At 43.6% G+C, this 14,261-nt stretch overlaps 1 protein-coding gene across 8 annotated transcripts in view; it reads left to right on the forward strand.

The window, feature by feature from the left end:
* Positions 1 to 14,261, forward strand: part of USP42 (ubiquitin specific peptidase 42) — an 80,525-nt gene that overhangs the window by 54,244 nt on the left and 12,020 nt on the right. For 7 of the 8 annotated variants that reach the window (XM_021935639.2, XM_003895699.5, XM_021935638.2 and 4 more), the window contains 9 exons: positions 3,115 to 3,217; positions 4,150 to 4,217; positions 4,935 to 5,005; positions 6,825 to 6,907; positions 7,960 to 8,071; positions 9,400 to 9,540; positions 10,038 to 10,138; positions 11,649 to 11,802; positions 13,465 to 14,184. In XM_021935639.2, coding sequence (XP_021791331.1) covers positions 3,115 to 3,217; positions 4,150 to 4,217; positions 4,935 to 5,005; positions 6,825 to 6,907; positions 7,960 to 8,071; positions 9,400 to 9,540; positions 10,038 to 10,138; positions 11,649 to 11,802; positions 13,465 to 14,184 — 1,553 coding nt within the window. Of the gene's footprint in view, positions 1 to 1,933; positions 2,694 to 3,114; positions 3,218 to 4,149; positions 4,218 to 4,934; positions 5,006 to 6,824; positions 6,908 to 7,959; positions 8,072 to 9,399; positions 9,541 to 10,037; positions 10,139 to 11,648; positions 11,803 to 13,464; positions 14,185 to 14,261 lie in introns of those variants that run through there. The other variant, XM_021935644.2, reaches the window with a different exon arrangement.

Genomic DNA, 14,261 nt, shown 5'->3' on the forward strand with positions numbered 1-14,261 from the left:
TCTTAATGTCCAACTGGTGAAAAACCGAACCCCTCATGTATTAGAAAACAATTATATTTTGTCATGCGTGGCTGTGTCTTCAATAACAAATTTTTAGTAAAGCATTTGCTATATTAACACATTTTGAAACTTTAAAGCAAAAGATGACAATATATTAAAGACTATTCAATTTAACAAATTTTAAACTATTAAAAATCAATATGTTAAAATAATTGGTAAGTTTTATAGTGTTTTTGCTGTGACACTTGGATTTCTATGCTGAGTAATACTAATTCTGATATTGTCTCACAGGTTTTTGTAAACAGTTTTTAGTTTCAGTTTGGTGAATGAATATTATACTATACACAGTGACAGAAATTGTCAAAATAAAGTTAATTAGGCTACTCTGGACACACTGCCTGTGGATTAGCCCTGCTCTGCAAGCAGCAGTAAAAATAAATAAATAAATAAGGTTAATTCTGTTTTTTCTTTTGTTTTGTTTTGTTTTGTTTTTTTAAGTGAGACTGTGTCTCACTATTTTGCCCAGATGACTCTTGAACTCCTAGCTCAAGTGATCCTCCTGCCCCAGTTGAGTAGCTGGGATTACAGATGTGCACCACGGTGCCCAACTTAATTACAGTCTTAAAAGAATATATACTGAGAGCTTAGCAAATTTGTGGATAAATTTTACTTTTTTCTATTTAATTTTTAAATTTTAAATGGACAGGTGCATGAAATTTTCTTACATACTTTCTGTGTATTTTTGCAGTACACTTTTACATCATGTTAATTAACTGAGTTGGAATAAAAAATGCATACAGGCCGGGCGCGGTGGCTCAAGCCTGTAATCCCAGCACTTTGGGAGGCCGAGACGGGCGGATCACGAGGGTCAGGAGATCGAGACCATCCTGGCTAACACGGTGAAACCCCGTCTCTACTAAAAAATACAAAAAAACTAGCCGGGCGAGGTGGCGGGCGCCTGTAGTCCCAGCTACTCGGGAGGCTGAGGCAGGAGAATGGCGTAAACCCGGGAGGCGGAGCTTGCAGTGAGCTGAGATCCGGCCACTGCATCCCAGCCTGGGCGATAGAGCCAGACTCCGTCTCAAAAAAAAAAAAAAAAAAAAAAATGCATACAAACAAAACTATAACTCTTAATCTGGCATCTAACTGGGTAATTATAGGGATGTGAAATTATACAGTAACAAACTGTAATCTTTTTGCCTAGAAAGCCACTGAAGATTAAAGAGGTCTTATATTGGTCCTTGGCATTATTGATAGACCACAACAGACAGTCAAAAACCTTTGAAATGTTGTTGAAGCCTAGCAAAATTTAGCCAGGGAGGTTTGGATTGTTTATACATGTATGCATTCATTCATTCATTTATTCATTCATTTGAGACAGAGTCTTGCTCTGTCGCCCTGCCTGGAGTGCAGTGGCACGAGGCTCACTACAACCTCTGCCCCTCGGGTTCAAGTGATTCTCCTGCCTCAGCCTCCCAAGTAGCTGGGATTACAGGTGTGCACCACCACACCTGGCTAATTTTGTAGTTTTAGTGGAGACAAGGTTTCACCTTGTTGGCCAGGCTGGTCTTGAACTGCTGACCTCAGGTGATCCACCCACCTTGGCCTCCCAAAGTGCAGGGATTACAGACATGAGCCACCGTGCCTGGCTATTTATACATATATTTATTTATTTGTTTTTATTTATTTATTTTTGAGATGGAGTCTCGCTCTGTCGCCCAGGCTGGAGTACAGTGGTGCGATCTTGGCTCACTGCAACCTCCGCCTCCCGGGTTCCAGCGATTCTCCAGCGTCAGCCTCCTGAGTAGCTGGGACTACAGGTGTGTGCCATTGCGCCCGGCTAATTTTGTGTATTTTTAGTAGAGACGGAGTTCCACCATGTTAGCCAGGATGGCCTCGATATCCTGACCTCATGATTCACCCGCCTCTGCCTCCCAAAGTGCTGAGATTACAGGCGTGAGCCACCACTCCTGACCACGTATATTTATTTTTATACATACTTATATAGCAGGCATGACTAACATTTTTAAACCTAGTCTTTTAAGAAAATGTCATTGCTCTGTGTGTGTGTGTGTGTATGTATGTATGTGTATGTGTGTATCCACTGATACACACATGGTTAAATCATGAAATTGTCAGGTTTGTAGGTCTAAACTGGTGGAGTGTTGGCAGTTTCATATGATTTAAGCTGGAACATTTTATATCTTCATACACATGTAAAATTCAGTATATATGTTTTAGTGTGATATTGCTTATACTTTTGTGTTAATTTTTTATTATAATTTAAAAAATAATTTGGTCTTGTAGCTGTGTAATCAATTAGAAACAGGACTGAAATGTTTCTCTGCACCTGCAAATATAAGTTCTTCTGTGGGTCATTGGGATAGAATTAGATAGGTTGGGATATTTATGTTTTGAATGGATTCTCTATTATAGAGATGTAGCACCAATTTAAAATCACCAACATAACATTTTGGACAAACTTGAGACAAAACAGCCAGTTTATTCAAGTGTAACTTTATTAACTTGCTAAAAACATGAGTCACTCTGTAGCTACTCTCTAGACTCTCAGAAACTCTAGCTGCTGTGGACTTTTAATGGTGTAAAGCAGGAGTCCCTAACCCCTGAGCTGTGGACTGGTACCTGATGTGGCCTGTTGGGAACTGGGCCACACAGCAGGACGTGAGCAGCAGGTGAGCATTCCCACCTGAGCTCTGCCTCCTGTCAGATCAGTGACCGCGTTAGATTCTCATAGCAGCGCGAACCCTGTTGTGAACTGTGCATGCATGGGATCCAGGTTGCACGCTCCTTAGGAGAATCTCGTGCCTGATGATCTGAGCTGGAACAGTTTCATCCCAACCCCCTCTTTTGGTCTGTGGAAAAATTGTCTTCCATGAAACCAGTCCCTGGTGCCGAAACGGTTGGGAATTCTGGTCTAAAGGGCCTAATCCTGCTTATAGTTTATGTTAGTGGCTTATGTTAGTGCTATTTCCTCATAAAATAAGTATTTGGGAGTTTTCCAACCAACATATTATTGTAAGATATATTTTGGGGGGTACAACTTAGGCTTATTATGTGTAATCATAAAACCTTGTCTTTACTGAAATTTTACAGGTATAGCTAGGCACTTCCGTTTTGGAAACCAAGAAGATGCCCATGAATTCCTTCAATACACTGTTGATGCTATGCAAAAAGCATGCTTGAATGGCAGCAATAAGTAAGTACAACAAAGCGCCAGCCATTTCTTCATTTGGGATCTCCAGTTGTAATTTATTCTTACCAGAATTCATTTTCACCTTTTTTGTTGGAAGCACACAGAACTATGTTCACTTTACCTTTTGGCTTTGCTCTGCCTCTTCCTTAGGTGATGTGCATTAGTTTTAAATGGTTGAAATTTACAGATGTATCTTACTGTAACAGTTTGAGTTTGCTCAGTCATAGATGTCAGGAAATAAACATTGGTCTTGCAGCTGTTTAATTTCTGATTATCAGCAGACGTCTGCAAATCTCAAACTAGCTGCTTCTCCTTTTTAGTTGTGCCTGACATATTCTTTTCTCTGCTGCCCTCCAACCTGTATTTATTTCCTGAACCCCCACCCCAATCAGTTACTGATTCCTGTACTTTATTCCTTAAAATCTAAACTCATGAGGAAGAACGAGGAGATGGTTCGATAATGCATCCTAAGCCGCTTGGTGCTGTCTGAACACACCTGGTAGATCTCCCTCTGTATTCTCCCTGCCCCGGCACCGCTCTGTCTAGGCCCTCATCATCCGGGTGGTGACAGACTTGGGTCGGAGGAAGACTCTTTGCCTTTTCCGCCTCTGCTCCCTTTCCTCCCGCACAGGCCGCAGCCCCCGGAGGCTGCCATCTTCCTGCTTCAGGACCAGACTCCTGCTTTGCTTCCCAAGTCCCTTCTTGACAGACACAGCTCCCACAGCTCTGCCTCTCCTCCCACCACTCCCAGACCTCCCTGTGTTCTGGCCAGGCAGGGATGCTCTTGGGCTGCCACACGTGCCATCCTTTTATTTTCCATGGCTATCCTGTTAGAATTCTTGATCTTTGTAAGCTCACATGTGTTTGAAATCTGGTCACAGCATCTGGAGTTTTTGCAAAGCTCCTCTCTCATGTCACTGTTCAATGTTTTTCAGATTGGACAGACACACCCAGGCCACCACTCTCGTTTGTCAGATATTTGGAGGATACCTAAGATCTAGAGGTAAGCTTTTGCTTATAAGTTGATAAAATGATACACGCATGTGGTTAAAAAATGGTAAAAGTTGGACAGTGTTAGTCCTGCTAGGAAGGAAGGAAAAGTACTTCTCTCCAGCCCAGATTCTCATTCCTTTTACCCAAAGGCAACCCTGGTGCCAGGTTGTAGTAAATCCTTCTGGTAGTTTCCTGTGCATGAACAAACTGGGAGCATACTGTGTGCACTGCTTCCATTTGTCTCTTCGTATTAGGAGTCTTTTACATTTCAGCACACAGGCCTAACAGCCTTCGACAGTTGCAGTAGTGTTCCTTTGATTTTAGTCCCCTGTCGATGGGGATTTAGGTTATTTGTGTTTTGTTGTTCATGGAGCATCCGTACACATATGCTTTCTGTCTGGGTAAAAGTATATATGTATGATGAATTCTTAGTATTAGAATTTCTGGATCACAGGGAGTGTGTATTATAAATTTTAATTCTGTCACCTTGTCCTTCTAAAAGGTTATACCAGTTTTGATTCTAACCAATAGTATATGAGGGTCAAATTCATTACACTTTTCACCCATATTATGAGTAGTATTAATTTAAAACTTTTTTTTGTTCAACTGATAGAAAAATTACAGGTAAAAAATTTTAAATTTCAAAATTGTATTTTGTCATTTCAATAGTTGATGTTGCTGTAATGATTATACTTTGCTCATCTTTTGCATTTTATTTTTATTTCAGTCAAATGTTTAAATTGCAAGGGCGTTTCAGATACTTTTGATCCATATCTTGATATAACATTGGAGATAAAGGTAAATTTCATAATTATGCAAGTAATTACATTTTAAAAATAAGTCATATAACTATAGCTCATTTGTAATTTAGACTACTTGTTAGAGAATATAAATTGAAAAATTCAATATGCTAAGATTTCATTTGGAGGGATTATTCAAGCTTTGTAGTAAGCATCATGAAAAAGCTTTTAAAAGTTTTTTTTATTACTCTTTGAATTTTCTTTTTCTTTTTGTCTTTTTCTTTCTTTTTTTTTTTGAGACGGAATCGCACTCTGTCGCCCAGGCTGGAATACAGTGGTGTGATTTCGGCTCACTGCAACCTCTGCCTCCAGGGTTCAAGTGATTCTTTTGCCTCAGCCTCCCGAGTAGCTGGGACTATAGGCACACGCCACCATGCCCAGCTAATTTTTGTATTTTTAGTAGAGATGGAGTTTTACCTATTGGCCAGGATGGTCTCGAACTCTTGACCTCGTGATCTGCCCACCTCCCAAAGTGCTGGGATTATAGTTATGAGCCACTGTGCCCGGCCTGAATTTTCATTTAATATCTTAATAAAACTAGATTTTCTATATTAGCCAAATATAGATGGTTATTTTTCCTTTTTTTTTTGAGACGGAGTCTTGCTCCAGCTCCCAGGCTGGAGTGCAGTGGCGCAGTATCAGCTCACTGCAACCTCCGCCTCCGGGGTTCAAGCATTTCCCCTGTCTCAGCCTCCCGAGTAGCTGGGACTACAGCCACTGTGCCCAGCCTGCCTCTTGCATTTTCTGAATTCCTATTTTTTTTTTTTGTTCTTGAGCTTGCATTTTTCTGGTTACAGATGTAATACATGCTTATGATAAAAATGAGTAACATTGCAGATATATGTAAAATGCTATCCCTCTGAATGCATTCTTTTTAACAGTTTGATATGTGCTGCTCCAGAATGTACTGTTCACTTTTTATATAAACAGGATTGTGTCTGATGTCTGTCTGGCTAGCAGTTTTAAGTAATGCTGCGATGAGCATCCTCTGTGTTTTTGTTCACTTTAATCTGCTCATTTTTAATGGCAGGGGATATAATTTGGTGTTTAGATGTATAAAAGTGAACATCATACTACTAAAGGAAAATTTTCTTCTTCTTCTTTTTTTTTTTTTTTTGTTTTGGGACAGAGTCTTGCTCTGTTGCCCAGGCTAGAGTGCGGTGGCTCGATCTCGGCTCACTGCAGCCTCCACCTCCTGGGGTCAAGCAATTCTCCTGCCTCAGCCTCCCAATTAGCTGGGACTACAGGCACGTGCCACCATGCGCTGCTAATTTTTTGTATTTTTAGTAGAGACGGGGTTTCACCATGTTAGCCGGGATGGTCTCGATCTCCTGACCTCATGATCTGCCTGCCTCGGCCTCCCAAAGTGATGGGATTACAGGCGTGAGTAATCCCAGGCCTGGAAATTTTCTCTTTACATAAAACGTCTCATTTACTTTTATATCTTTGAGTCTTCTGTTCTTTCTTTTAAAAAATAAGGGGCATGGCTGGGGATGATGGCTCATACCTGTAATCCTAACAGTTTGGGAGGTCGAGGTGGGAGGATCACTTGAGCCCAGGAGTTTGAGACCAGCCTGGGGAGTGTAGTGAGGCCCCTGTCTCTACAAAATAAATGAAAATTTTAGCTGGGCATGGTGGCCATGCCCGTGGTCTTAGCTGCTCAGGAAGCTGAGGTGAGAGGATTGCTTGAGCCCAGGAGGTCGAGGCTGCAGTGAGGTGTAATTGTGCCACTGCAGTCCAGCCTGGGCAGCAGAGCGAGACCCAGACACAAGTGGCGGTGTGTGGTGATGTGGTGCTTGTGCCTCTTCTCTTCCCAGGCTGCTCAGAGTGTTAACAAGGCTTTGGAGCAGTTTGTGAAGCCGGAACAGCTTGATGGAGAAAACTCATACAAGTGCAGCAAGTACGCTGGGTGATGACTTGGTTTGCTGGCTGCTCCAGTGGGGTTGGCTGGCAGGCTTGGTTGGAGAGAGTTTGGTGTGTCTAGGTTGCTTGAGTTTCTGATACCCTCTGGAAGACACTGGGTCCCTGTCGTCCAAAGGCCAGAACCCAGAGTGTCTTGATGTGTGCATTTCTGCAAGACACGCAGCTCCGTGCCCCTGAAAACCTGGGGCATGACATTGGGCAGATTTTGTGGGAGGAGAGAGGTAAAACTGTCTTTGCTCCCCTGGCAGTGCTGCTTCAGGTGTGGCTGGGCACCCCCTGTCTGCCGAATAGCATTTTTTTTGACTTTCCTATGATAAGAGGGCTGCTGTCGGGTGGGGAGTACTTTCTTCTGGGATAGCTAGGCTCCTTCTCTCTTAGGGAGGGTTCCCAGGGTTTGGGATAGCATTTGCTGGAAAACTCTAATTTTGATTATTCATTAATATGTTTCCCCATGAAGTCAGGAGTGCCTATTTTAAGAATGCTCTTTCATATGTTTTTAAGTAGATTTCCACTTCGTGGTCAGGTAATATGAGTAATTTTTTTTATCAAATCTTTGAGACCAGAGGGATTTTGCCTTTGTTTTAAATTCTACAGACTTTTCTAATATTTATTTTTATTATTTTTGTTTCTGGTTAGGGCTTTCTTTTCATATAAGAATATTATTATTTTTAAATTAGATGAATTTAAGACATATTTTCACATAATTATACCAGTCTGAACATGTTCATTTTTCAGTTTCTTTTGAATTGAGAGAAAGTTGTGTTAACCTAATTTTAACATTATTGGTAGCACATATGGCTTGGTTTTTCAGAATTGTCCTAACTTCCTTTCCCTTCACGCTAAGTAAGCAGTTCCCCCTATATTTTTAATGTTAATATTTTCACTGTTGGTTGAAGACTGGTGGTTCTTATCCACTGTCCTTTTTGGAACCTTAATGTGGAATGTTTGAGAATAATAACAAAGACCAAAATACCAAAAATTGTGTGTACATATTCGTCTCCTTAAACTTTTGTTTCTGTTTATTTCAAGGTGTAAAAAGATGGTTCCAGCTTCAAAGAGGTTCACTATCCATAGATCCTCTAACGTTCTTACACTTTCTCTGAAACGTTTTGCAAATTTTACTGGTGGGAAAATTGCTAAGGTATGTGGATGATGTCATTAATCATCTTTTGTGTCGAGCCTTTCAAGGCTTACGTGTCTGTAGATATTAAGGATTAAGGACTTGACTTTCTCATGACAAAATTGTTAACTATTACCTACATTTGGGCTTCATTGTCCATTTTGTTGGTGTCCATGGTTGTGATGGATACAGGGAGAGCCTGTATAATCTGAAATCCAAAGAGGACTTCCTGCTAGACCCTGCCACCTTTTCACCAGAGTTCATTTTGTCTTGTGCGTTTGTTTTCTGATTGGTAGTACACTGAATTTTCCCATTTTCTTCCCACTTTCTGAAGATTGAAAGTGGTCAAAAACTAAATAGCGTGCAAGAGAAGTAAACTATCCATTCCCGAATTATTAAAATTAAATAATCGGCTGAGTGTGGTGGCTCATACCTGTAATGCCAGCACTTTAGAAGGCCTAGTCAGGCATATCACTTGAAGCCGGGAGTTTGAGACCACTCTGGCCAACGTGGCAAAGCCCTTTTCTACTAAAAGTACTAAAATTAGCTGGGTGTGGTGGCAGGCACTTGTAATCCCAGCTACTCGGGAGGCTGAGGCAGGAGAATCCCTTGAACCTAGGAGGCAGAGGTTGCAGTGAGTCGAGATTGTGCCACTGCACTCCAGCCTGGGCTATAGTCAGATTCTGTCTCAAAAAAAAAAAGTAATGATTAATGTTGAGAGTTGTCATTTTGTTACTTTGTCCTTTGATGGATTTGAAGAATTCACTTAATGTAGATCCTGACTTGTTAAAAGAAAATAATAAATGCAGCAAGATTACCTTAAATACACTTAGATTCAGCTATCCTCCTGGTTAACTATGCCCTTTCGAAGGTGGCTAGCCCAGGCGCAGGGACTCACGCCTGTAATTCTAGCACTTTGGGAGGCCAAGGCAGGTGGATCACGAGGTCGGGAGTTCAAGACCAGCCTGGCCAAGATGGTGAAACCCCGTCTCTACTAAAAATACAAAAATTAGCTGGGCATGGTAGTGCACCTGTAATCCAAGCTACTCGGGAGGCTGAGGCAGGACAATCACTTGAACCCGGGAGGTGGGGCTTCCAGTGAGCCGAGATCATGCCTCTGCACTCCAGCCTGGGTGATAGAGTGGCACGCCATCTCAGAAAAAAAAAGAAAAAAAAAAAGTGGCTAAATGCATTAGGTTTTTAAAATGCATTAGGTTTTTGCTAGAACATCACAGGACTCAGGTGTTCTGTGGGTCTCCCCTCCTAGGGAGCTCTAAATACCCTCTACCTGAATATGTGGAATGATGTGTGCCCTCAGAAATGTTTCTCCTTTTTCCATTTCTGTTTAGGATGTGAAATATCCTGAGTATCTCGATATTCGGCCATATATGTCTCAACCCAACGGAGAGCCGATTGTTTACGTCTTGTATGCAGTGCTGGTCCACACTGGTTTTAATTGCCATGCTGGCCATTACTTCTGCTACATAAAAGTAAGCTGTGCACATTTGCTATTAACTATTGTTACATACATGCTGTAAGACAGCAGTAGCATTCTTGAGGTAGGGAGAGGTGGAACTTTTACAGTTAAAATGTGAATACCCATTGTAAAAATATTTATCTTGACCAGGTGTAGTGGCTTACTCCTGTAATCCCTGCACTTTGGGAGACTGAGGCTGGGGGATCACTTGAGGTCAGGAGTTGGAGACCAACCTGGCCAACATGGTGAAACCCCGCCTCTATTAAAAATACAAACAATTATCTGGGTGTGGTGGCACCTGCCAGTAATCCCAGCTGCTCCGGAGGCTGAGGCAGGAGAATTGCTTGAACCCAGGAGGGGGAGATTGCAAGGTCACGCCACTACACACCAGCCTAGGTGACAGAGTGAGACTCCGTCTCAAAAAAAATAAAAAGAAAAAAAAATTGCTCTTGACTGTGTTCCACATTTAATTAAATCTAATCTCTATCTTTTATTGGCCCTCATTTACAGGCTAGCAATGGCCTCTGGTATCAAATGAATGACTCCATTGTATCTACCAGTGATATTAGATCGGTACTCAGCCAACAAGCCTATGTGCTCTTTTATATCAGGTATTGTCATGAAAACAAACTGCCAAATTTTCTGGTATGTTATTTTTTCTTGTCTTATCAACATATTTAAATTCAATATTCAGTGTGTTTTTTTTTAAAAAAGAAAAACAAAACCCAGCAGCTTAAAGATCACTTCTAGCCTGGGCATGGCGCCTCATGCCTATAATCCTAGCACTTTGGGCGGCCGAGATAAAAGGAGCGCTTGAGCCCAGGAGTTCAAGACCGACCAGCCTGGGCAACATAGTGAGGCCACATCTTTACAAAATATGAAAAAATTAGCCAGGTGTGGTGGTGTGGGCCTGTGGTCTCATCTGCTCGGGAAGTTGAGGTGGGAGGATCACTTGAGCCTGGGGAAGCTGAGTCTGCAGTAAGCCGTGATTGAGCCACTGCATTCCAGCCTGAGTGACAGAGCAAGACTCTGTCTCAAAAAAACAAAAACAAAAACCATCAACTCTGCCATGTGCTTGGAGAGTAAGAAAGGTAGTGTCTGAGCAGGATGATGAGTTTGCTCCGCATCGTACTCTGTGGCCGTGAGCACTGAAGGTGCAGCTGCAGGGAGAGGTGGTAGCTGAGGAGGGTGGGCTTCTGCTGCAGGCAGCAATGGAGTGGACCAGGAGCCACAGGACAGTGAGTGGAGACCTCGGAAAGGGGCCTCTGAGCACCTGGCATGGTCACAGCCAGCACCTCCCAACCTGGAGCACAGATCAGTTGCCTTCCAGGCCAAGGCCAGGGCCTGTGCCCAGCTCTGTCCTGTTGTGGCTGCATATACTTTTCACTCACTCACTCACTCACTCCGTTTTTCGAAAAAATGTTTGATAGCTGAAAATTAAGAATATCCTCAAATGTCTAACTGGCAGAATGCTCATGTCTGCATGTTGAAATATTAAACACTGGCATTGGATTTCAGCAGTTGGGCTGAAGCACAGATGACAATCAGAGGAGGCCTCAGGCCAAGATGAGGGGTAGGATTTTGTTTCTGACTTTTTTGGACACTATAGATATTCTACAGTGACATATATTTATAATTAGAAAAATATAAGTCTGGGCAACAAAGTAAGACCCCATCTCTACAGAAAATAAAAAAATTAGCCAGGTGTGGTGGTGCATGTCTGTGGTCCCAGCTACTCAGGAGGCTGAGGCAGGAGGGCAAGGCCGCAGTGAGCGATAACTGTTCCACTGCAGTCCAGCCTGGGCAACATAGCAAGACCCTGTCTCAAAAAAAGGAAAATATGAATAAACAGAAAAGAAATACCATTCAGATGAAACAGCATCTTCAGAATACACAGTTTAAAAAGCCTCATTTACCCAGTTATCCTTGTTGTCTCCTGATCTGAGTGCCTGACATTAGCCCGAAGGAGAGGATGTGTATAGCTCCATATGGTGTAGCATAAACATGCTATTTTTTTCATCAGTTTTCTACCTGAGGGGTTAAATGCTGTTGAATTTATAAATGAATCTCTCCTAAGGAGGTATCCTGTGTCACCCTAAGTATCACTCTCCTTGTCTTCAGGTCTCATGATGTGAAAAATGGAGGTGAACTTACTCATCCCACCCATAGCCCCGGCCAGTCCTCTCCCCGCCCCGTCATCAGTCAGCGGGTTGTCACCAACAAACAGGCTGCACCAGGGTTTATCGGACCACAGCTTCCCTCTCACATGATAAAGGTAACAGTCCATAGGGAGAATAACATTTTTATGTTAATTTTTAAAATGTAACTTCAGACTCTCAAGTTCAATTGTAGTGATTCTGTGTCCTCAAATACATCTAAATGTCTTCTCACAGTTTAATCAAACCCTCTTATACAGTATTTCAAATATACAGAAAACAGCCAGGTGCAGTGGCTCACGCTTGTAATCCCAGCACTTTGGGAGGCCGAGACAGGTGGATCACTTGAGCTCAGTAGTTTGAGACCAGCCTGGGTTTTGTGGAAACCCCGTCTCCACAAAAACTACAAAAATCAGCGGGTATGGTGGTGTGTGCTGTGGTCCCAGCTGCTCGGGAGGCTCAGGCAGGAGGATTACTTGAGCCCAGGAGGCAGAGGTTGCAGTGGGCTGAGATTGCACCACTGCATTCCAGCCTGGGCAACAGAGTGAGACCCCGTCTCCAAAAGAACCCTCCGAAAAAACAAAAACCCCAAAATATACAGCAAACCGCACCAGTGGGGAGGAAAGAGGAAAGGCTGGGTGTCAGCATCCTTACATTCTAGGTCCCCTCTGGACTTCCATTCTTAATTCCTCTTGGACTCCAGGAAAGCGATCTGTTTACAACAACACGTTTGTTAGGTCCATTTAGTCGTTTCAGGGGTGTGGTGTTTCTGGCTGCTGTCCCCCTGGGTTTGATTTTACTCCCTGTTGGTCCCGTCGGGGCGAACAGTAGTGAGCTAGTGTCACAGGGAACACAGAATTCCAGAGTGGGGGCGTCATCTGGGCTGTGGCATCTTCACAGCTTTTCGGCTTGAGTTTGTTTTGGATGATCACATACACTGTCTAGCTGTGTGCTTTATTTAATGGACATCAGGCAGTATTTGAGGTGTAACAGAGTCACACATCAGATGCCCAGCGGGCTCCCCTATTGGGCTCTGCTCCAGAGTGACATCAGCACTCTGGCAAACAGGAGGGCATGTGCCCTGTAGGAAGGGGTGGTTGGCATTGCTTTTCCAGACTGTTTTTGTTTTTACCGTGAAGCTTTCCAGTGTTCAGATGGCAGCTAATTCAGGTATTTGAGGAGGCACCGTGAAGGCCACACATGATCTATTCACTGGCGTTCAGGCCCGTGCCTCCATGGGGATGCAGCAGCCATGGTGGGAACCTGCAGCGAATGTATTACTGCATGAGGAGAATGTGGAGACATTGTGGGGCAGTGGTGGGGGTCATGGCTGAGCGAGCAGTGGCTGAAGCAGCCCCTACTCTCTGCCCATGTGACCGTCTCCTTTGCTCCGAGGCCAGGGTGATTCCTTCTTCCTGGCACTCTGCAGTGGTGAGCTCCCAGGAAACCCAACCAGGGAGCAAGTGTGTGACTCCATGCCACAGGCCTGCTGATTTCGATCAGATCTGGAACAGAAAGAGTTTGGTCTGAGGATTGTATCCTGTGAAACATGTATGTCCTGTTTGTTGATTTATTGCCAGAAAACTAGGGCCTATGGAAAGTATGCGTGGGTAGGAGGGATTGAGAAAAACAGAGAACATTTCCAGGTGTATGAAACTTGTTAGTCCTGGGGAAAAAAAAAAAAAAAAGCAAAATGGGAAGGACCCATTAGCCAAAATGGGTTGTGTTTCTGTGACCATGTTTCTGGAGCTCTGACTGGCTGGTGCTTTTCTTACTTCCAGAATCCACCTCACTTAAATGGGACTGGACCATTGAAAGACACACCAAGCAGTTCCATGTCAAGTCCTAACGGGAATTCCAGTGTCAACAGGGCTAGTCCTGTTAATGCTTCAGCTTCTGTCCAAAACTGGTCAGTTAATAGGTCTTCAGTGATCCCAGAACATCCTAAGAAACAAAAAATTACAATCAGTATTCACAACAAGTTGCCTGTTCGCCAGTGCCAGTCTCAGCCTAACCTTCATAGCAATTCTTTGGAGAACGCTACCAAGCCCGTTCCCTCTTCTACCATTACCAATTCTGCAGTACAGTCTACCTCGAACGCATCTACGATGTCAGTTTCTAGTAAAGTAACAAAACCGATCCCCCGCAGCGAATCCTGTTCCCAGCCCGTGATGAATGGCAAATCCAAGCTGAACTCCAGTGTGCTGGTCCCCTATGGCGCTGAGTCCTCTGAGGACTCTGACGAGGAGTCGAAGGGGCTGGGCAAGGAGAATGGGATTGGTACGATTGCGAGCTCCCACTCTCCCGGCCGAGATGCCGAAGATGAGGAGGCCGCTCCGCACGAGCTCCAAGAACCCATGACCCTAAATGGTGCTAATAGTGCAGACAGCGACAGTGACCCAAAAGAAAACGGCCTGCCGCCCGATGGTGCCAGCTGCCAAGGCCAGCCTGCCCTGCACTCAGAAAATCCCTTTGCTAAGGCAAACGGTCTTCCTGGAAAGGTGAGTGTGCGTCGGGGTCTTCAGCCTCGTTCGTGGTGATTCCCTTGGCTGGATTTCAGGAGGCATGGAGCTGGCGA

Source organism: Papio anubis, chromosome 4 (genome assembly GCF_008728515.1).
Source record: "Papio anubis isolate 15944 chromosome 4, Panubis1.0, whole genome shotgun sequence".
NCBI lineage: Eukaryota > Metazoa > Chordata > Mammalia > Primates > Cercopithecidae > Papio > Papio anubis.